This window comes from Triticum aestivum, chromosome 3A, assembly GCF_018294505.1.
Source record: "Triticum aestivum cultivar Chinese Spring chromosome 3A, IWGSC CS RefSeq v2.1, whole genome shotgun sequence".
Lineage (NCBI taxonomy): Eukaryota > Viridiplantae > Streptophyta > Magnoliopsida > Poales > Poaceae > Triticum > Triticum aestivum.
Window position 1 is genome coordinate 1,274,760 of NC_057800.1, and position 8,051 is coordinate 1,282,810.

At 45.1% G+C, this 8,051-nt stretch overlaps 1 protein-coding gene across 1 annotated transcript; it reads left to right on the plus strand.

Annotated features, from left to right (window-relative positions):
- The first annotated feature begins 6,083 nt into the window (after positions 1-6,083).
- Positions 6,084-6,797, plus strand: LOC123057403 (zinc finger protein 628-like). The gene has a single exon (XM_044480398.1). It carries the CDS (start codon positions 6,107-6,109, stop codon positions 6,620-6,622), a length of 516 nt encoding a protein of 171 aa, XP_044336333.1. The 5' UTR covers positions 6,084-6,106; the 3' UTR covers positions 6,623-6,797.
- Positions 6,798-8,051: the final 1,254 nt, after the last annotated feature.

Genomic DNA, 8,051 nt, shown 5'->3' on the forward strand with positions numbered 1-8,051 from the left:
TAACGGATACTTTTCAAGCACAAATCCTAAATATGCTAGGCTCAACTAAGTACACCAACAACCTATGCTAAACAATATAGGCACTTAAGGAAATTAGCAAGCACAAACTATATCACGAGATATGGAAATATAGAAACAACTAAGCAATTCAACTAGCACAAGATATAAGTGTGAGTTCCTCGCGGGTATAGCCAGTTGGGTGCTACTCCGTATTTGGAAATTTAGGAACAATGCATGCTTTAAAGCATGTGACTAGCTCATAAACGTATGAGTCCGGTGGTTGTCTTAAGGGGGGTCCGGCTCATGCACACGGCGGGCCTGTCTCCATCGACAAAGTATAGGCAACTCATTTGTTCATCTCAGTTGAATCCATGTTAATTGGACTATTTTTAGATTCTGTGTATTCTGATGGTGTGCTCCAACTCGTCAAACTAATTAATAATCTTCCATGCAAACTTAGGGGTGGCCAAGCCCCATTTTTTAAATACGGATTAGGCACACATGTGGATGCCCCCACCTATTACCTATATATGATCCACATCAACACACACACTCTCTCTCTCTCTCTCTCTCTCCAGAAACACGAATGCCGGACGGAAGGAGACAAACTCGACATGAACTCGAGCACACGAATATTTGCGGCGACATACGCCTCCCTGCGACGAACGCCATTCTTTCTTCTTGTATTCGACTCACGAACATATACATGGCGACTCACTCCAACTTGAACTCCAATGTGACTCACCGCCCGCCCCGCGACACACACAGCACGCAGACTACATTTCTCATGGCACTACCACCTACACACACAACACACCTCTGTTAAGTAGTACACACGCCCACACACTAAGCAGCCGCCACTCTCGGCAACTAACTACTAACCCATGCATGCACTACCCATGACCTTATCTTCTGCTGGAATCTTTCTAACAGCCACACGACTTGGCTAAGTACCAAGGGCATGTACAATGATTGGTAAGACAGCCTTATCTTAAGTCTTGCATATAATTAAGAAATGACAAAAAGTATGTCTGCAATATTAGCGTTCTCTTCAATAACTAGCTATTCCTAAAAATATGGTGAGACATATTGTGTTAAGAGATCATCTCTTAAATAAGAGAAGACAAGCCTTTTCATATGGTTCCTCTCTCCTCCATCTCAGCATTTATCCTACGTGGCACTCCTAAAATAACATCATTGTACATGCCCTAACAACAACCATGCATGGAGCCAACGAACTAACTACATGCACGAGCATGAACTGGCTAGCTCTCCGGCCTCTGCCCTCGTCATGGCTGGAAGACTCGGCTGCCAATGGAATCATGCATATGTCAAGATTAGTGCTAACACTGCTGGCCAGGCCGGCCACGAATACGAGGTTACCGTACACTACAAGTTAGTTTATTTTTTTAAGTTTTACTTAAACGGATAAAATATCGTTCGTTTGATGTAAATTATGTACGAACTTAAGTAAATTCCGTCGTGTTGGCATGAAATTCTTCCGGTTTGTTAAAATTTGGTTTAAAATGTATGCGGACACGGTTGGATGACAGGCTCTCATATCACTGTCCGTGGACAAATACAATGTCCGTTTTAGGGGTCCGCTTTGGAGGTGCCCTTAAAACAGAATTAGGGATAGAGATCGCCATCGGAAATCTGCTACACAGCCCCCTCACTGTAAAAGCGGTTTTTAGATATTGGTGGATTTTGATAGAATTGATCTGAGTGATCACTACTAACCAGTCACCTTGCCAAAGTTAGTGGTGAGGTGTTTTCACCTATCGGTAGTGAAATGTTATGTAGCAGTGGGCGATGTCCTGGAACTCCTCCAAGCGGTGGCAATAGGGTCATGGGGTGACGGGTATGAGCCGGGGCTAGGAATATGCCCATTTTTCCTGCTGTATCACCGCTAATGGACGCCGATATTTAACCGTTGATGAGTGTGAAACCCGTTAGTAAGCGCCCAGTGATTAGTTTTATAGTCGTCGTTACCTTCGATCCAACCTTAATTTCTGTTATAGTGGGAATATAGTTAGGTTGCCCCGGCTGGCTTTTCCAAGAAAAATACTCAATAACATATGGAGTGTAAATTACATCTTGTAGCCATGATGTAGCCAATGGATGTCCTTGTAGGTATATGTGCTCCTTGGTAGCTTCCCATAGACCGGAGGGGGCACCCACTGCCAATAATTATTGGGCTCCCAGATTTAGCAAGTGGTCTGCTTCCTTTCATGGCCACCAGCTCCCTATAAAACTCCATCGCCACCGGCCGCCGTCCGAAGCTAACGCTCCCTATAAAACTCCGTCGCCACCGGCCGCCGTCCTTTCATGGCCACCAGCTTCCTTTCATGGCCACCATCTTTTCCGAGAAGTCCATGGATGCACACGCTCCCCCTGCAGCTGCAGCAGCTCCTCTAGACCTGTCTCTCACGCTGGCCCCCGTGTCTCCTAAGGCTGTTCTTCCTTCTGACCGCTGCCGCCGCCGCGGTGGTGGGAGCGGGAGATCGAGACTCTTTTCTTGCCTCTTCTGCGAGAGGAAATTCCTCAAGTCGCAGGCGCTAGGGGGCCACCAGAACGCCCACCGTAAGGAGAGGGTTGTCGGCACCTGGAACGCCCACCTCTATCTCCCTGACCACCCTCGTGCCCCGGCACCGGCCACCACAACGGCGTACCTTGATGATGACGATGACGACGGCAAGCACCAAAAGCTTGATCTTAGCCTCAAGCTTTAATTAGCTCTAGCTCATGTGTATGCCGTACAACACGTACGGGGCTAGCTAGCTCCATTGGCAATTTCTATACGGTTTGTACACTGCTAGTTTCCTGCAATGAGTTAATTTCCTCTATATACTCTAGTATGAGCATGACTTGTCCCCCATGTATATCTCAAGGGTTTCTCACTCTTGGTTTCGAAAAGCAAATGACTTTGTTCGTCTTTCTGCTGCATGGTGCCATGCCAGAGATCGATAAGGATGAGAAATACGATTTATTTCTGAAACGGAACATATCCAATGTCATGCTTGTATATTAATTTTCAATTCGTGAAATATTACTAGTTATTCAATTTGTTCAGATGTAATACTATATTTTGTTGTACATGCATATTAATTTTGAGTATTAGAGATCTTCCTCTGAATTGTTATATTCCAAGGACCTCTTGTGGGAAAAACACTGCTCGTCTCTACGCCTTCTTGTTCTGACCCCTTTATGTGCCACACGGACATGAAGATGTTTAGCTATTTGAGTTCTCTATGTTGGTCTGTATATTGATGATATGTTAACAAATGAAGCTTTCACCTGATGGCATGTTGCACATGACTCCGGCCGTTCAACTATCTGATGTGAGACACGACCAAAGGCAACTGCCAAAAGGAGCTTCCTCCGCTGGATACAGTGTTTGGCAGTTCGTGTAAAACCCCGCGAGAGACAATCAAAACCTGGGCGGGCTAGCGAAATAATCCTCTAGAGGTATGCCCTTCTCAGGCGATTTCCCAACTCATCTCTCATATACTTCAGTGACCCGTCACGTCTAATGGGTGGTCAAACAATCAATAGAGCATCATCCTGCTACTTTATGCGATTTCACCTTGTTAAACTCTTTTTTTACATGTTTGACTTAGGCATCTGGATGAGGCTAGCAGTTTGATGTCCTTTTAGAGCAAAATACAGGAGTGATCATGGGTTCAGGTGTACTCACCTTAACCAAGGAAACCGTATATATTCAGCTCAAACATGTCAGAAATGAGCATGTGTTTGTTTCTGTAACTTATGAAAACTTATAACTATATTTTTGCTAATTTTATTTCGGAAGTGGATTCCCGTGTACCGAGGTTCCCTAAATCTGTTCGGTCATTTAGGTGTGTGGTACCTCTCCGAGCAAATTTCTTCATGTCTTGTAGCAAACACATCCATGTGGTCCCTGTTTTCGGATCAACAATAGAGCAACAACGAGTGGAATATATTGTGACTGGAGTTAAACTAACTAGAAATAAGATGAAGCTAACACCAAACCAAACCCCATCATGTGCTAATAAATTAGCACTGTCTTGCAAGAGGCCAAGAGCACTGCACAGTCGAATGTACTGTTGAACTGCGTGGAAACTTGAAGTGTGTCTGGCCAGGGCATGGTCTTTAGGGCTTCCTCGTAAGGAATTGACTGGCATATAGGAGTGTGGAGGCATATAGGAGTAGTACCAGGAGTACTCTTTTGTGTGTGAGACGCATCAACTAGCCTTCATTAAAACTTAATCACTTTGTTGGTCCCTTGAAAAGCTGATTTGCATCTCTGAGAAGGCGTGGCCCCTATTTATATTGGCGCTTTATGCCACATCATTCTTAATTAGTTTTGCTAATAGTTCAGACGAATTATTTGATCGCACAACATGCTACCTCCGTCCTGATTTATTAGTCCTCCTCGTATTTAGGATCATATTTTGACCATGATTTTATCTAATAAAATATAAGTATACGTAGCAAAAGTAATATAATTAGAAACTATGTTCAAATATGAACCCAACGATATAAATTTTTGGTGAGATGCATTAACATTTTGTTTGTTAAATCTATCAAATTTTAGCATAAAATACAAAGGGATCAATAAACCAGGACAGAGATAGTACGTGTCCTCTTGAGGTATAGTGGATGGACTATCGGACAGTCTTGCGCCCGTGATGGAGACCTGACAGGCACCTGGGCCAAAAAAAGCTGGCAGATACTGTGGCTGAAGTGCGGTGTGTCTTGGCGACCTCTAGACAAGGTAGCGGCTGATTTACGTGAAACCGTACGTGCACGCATCGCACGTACTGCACAAGAGTTTGGCTGTTTGCTCACATTGTTTGTACTAAATGACCCTTTCAAAAACTTAAATTTATTAACGAACCGGGCCTCGATATATTTGCCAAACCGTTTGGCCACACTCATATAGGTAATGTAACCAAATAGCCGAATCATTTGACTACAATATGTTTGTGAGTCACTCCAAACGGTTTGATTACACTCACACACTCGGATGATAACTCGTCTTATACCTGCACCAAACCGTTTGACTACACCTACACACTTGATGTAACCAAACATTTTGGACACATTGCGTGTATGAGTGCAGTCAAACGATTTGGCATATATAGGGGGGCCAGATTCGTGGATAAGCATTAAAAGGGGTTAGTGAATGGATTGAAGGGGGTAGTTTTTTCTTCTCATCAAAACCTATCACAAGACTAGTCACTAGGACAATTACATGATGATGCATGGTCGTCGACGTGAAGCACTATTGCTCTACTAGCCAGCGAACTGTTAAAGATCTCCAGATCTTTTTCCCTTTGACGGCAATGATCTGCACTTGTGCATGTAGTAGCCACGATCGAGGTAGCTCTGATATATGTACGGCCAGCCGGCGGCACATCACAATAATGCCAACCTCCCCGATTTAGCAAGTGGGAGCATGCCTTTCATGCCCATGGCATCGTCCACGTACTTCGTGTCTTGGTTTGATGCTAAGGTTCGTTCTTCAGTCTACACTACGTGTACAAGCTAATACAAATGTGTGCATGGAGTCGAACTAATCAGCAAAGAGTTTTGTTTTGGTGAAAAATGGACAGATGCCATACGTTAAGTAGCACAAGCCCTTAAAAATGCCCTTTTAAGAACTAACAAATCACATCAAATAAATTGTGAAATTGAACATCGTCTTTTGAAATAAATCCAAGTAAATCTAAAACTTCAACTCCAATGGACCAAGGAATTTAACCTTGCTTGGTACACCCAATCCAAGATAGTTGTTTTTTTGCTTGCCTAGATCTATTTTGGCGAGATCTACCCCCACTAGATTTTGTTTTTGGGTCCACTCCATAGCCCTATGAGTAACGCATGATGAGAACTGATGGTCGACAAGGATCACTACTACCAAAACTACTTTAACCACTGTAGACATGCTGGACCTCCAAGTCCAAGGTCCTTCGTTGTTAGCACGCTACAGCCGTTGGGGCCCACTGTGCTGCTTGTAGTAATTAATGCGACTCCCACATTTAGGAAGTTGTAGGCTTCCTTTCATGGCAGCTATAACAAACATCGCCACTCAAAACCCACTGCATAGCTCCACACCACTTCCATGGAAGGTGTAGGTGGAGGTATGGTCGTCCGGCCGGACGGCCATTCATCTCCTCTGGAAGCAGCTTCGCCTGCGGTGGCGGCGGCAGGCGCTGCTTCTCTGGACCTGTCTCTAACACTGGCCCCTGTGTCACCACCACCACCACCACCGCCACCACCACCACCACCTTCCTCCTCTTGTTGGGCTGCAGCACATGTTGTTCTTCCTTCTTCTACCGGCACCGGTGGCAATTACCATGGCCATGGTGGTGGGAGGCTCTTCTCGTGCCTCTTCTGCGAGAAGACCTTCCTCAAGTCGCAGGCGTTGGGGGGCCACCAGAACGCGCACAAGAAGGAGAGGGCCGCCGGCAGCTGGAACGCCCACCTCTACCTTCCCGCGGCAGGGGTAGCCAACCAGCCGGCCGTCGCGACATCCATGCTGCCGCCGACCTCGCAGCCCGTACGTACGCCTACTAGCAGGCTTGTCGACGACCACGAGCAGCAGCAGCAGCAGCTTGATCTTAGCCTCAAGCTCTAGCAAGCTAGCTAGGGTTCTGTAGTGTCAAGTCAACGCACATATACGTGCGTCTTTTTCCTCCTTAGATCATCTAGCTTGAGCGTGGGTGTGTGCACTCAAGTATCTGTGGAGGCAACTTCTGTTGATCATTGTTAATTTGCGTGCACTACTCGCATGTTGTCCATTTTACTCTGCTGAATTTTGCCCCGACTGGCTTTGCAAAAAAGAGTAGCTCACTAACGCATGTTGATCCACATCGATATATGAATATATCACTGCCAAACTGTTACTACCTCTGTAACCATGATAGATCTGCCTCCATGTTCCTCTGTGGGTGTTCCTGCGTGGTTGGCCATAGCCGGCGGAGGCCCCCGCCAATTGGACGTTAGTGTTGCTCGCAGTAGTGCGGCACCCAGATCTAGCAAGTGACTGTCTTCCTTTCATGGAGAAAGAATCTTGCATTTTGCTCTGGACAAGTGTCTAAGTATCTGTTGTTTGTCCAGGAGAGACCTGCTAATGCTGGCACTTCTCCATGTTAGTTGTCGAAGTGTGAATGTGTGATTGCCCCCGGTATATCTGGTGTTTGTTGGCTATTTGGAAGCTTAGGGAAAATACATGCTCTAAGCATGACTAGGAGGGTGTTTGTTTTCAGGGACTTATTGGTCTAGGGACTTAAGTAAGTCCATCTAAACCAAACAGAAAGGACTTATAGGGACTTAAAGTGGGCATTTGAGACTTATGAAATAAGACTCTCAAGGAGGGACTTATAGAGACTTATAGTTGTAATATGGTCTTATAGAGACTTATAAGTCCCAGGAACCAAACATGTAGGGACTTTTTAGGAACTTAAGACTTATAAGTTGGGACTAAAAAAGTCCTAGGACTTATGAACCAAACAGGGCCTAGCTCATACACGTACGGGTCCGGTGGTTGTGTTAGGGGTGGTCCGACTCATGCATGCGCTGATCCCATTAGTTGCGTAGACGTGTGAGATACCAGAAAACTGGAGAAACTACCCCCGAAGAGACACCCGTGCTGATCCTAGAGATCAAACCCCTGCCAACGCCAATCATCGAGCCGTCGGTTCGTTATCTATTTTAAGCAATGAAAAAAATAGCGCGGTACAGCAAAATAGCGGCGACCTCCAAATATGCTATTAGCATGCTATAGCGTGCTATTAGCGAGACGTTGTACACTGATATATTTAGCGAGGCAATTTTCAATACACTATAGCGTGCTATTAGCGATGCTATAGCGCGCTATTTTTCCCAGTGATTTTAAGATAAATCTACTCCCTGGACCTTTATACATAAAATCGTTTTGCTAATTACCTGGACACTGAATGTTTATCAATAAAAGAGAAAGGAGAATGAAAATCTATGCGACTAATACTGATAACCAAGAGATCACCGAGGTTCAAGATAAATGCACGATAAAATGATGGTTTGGC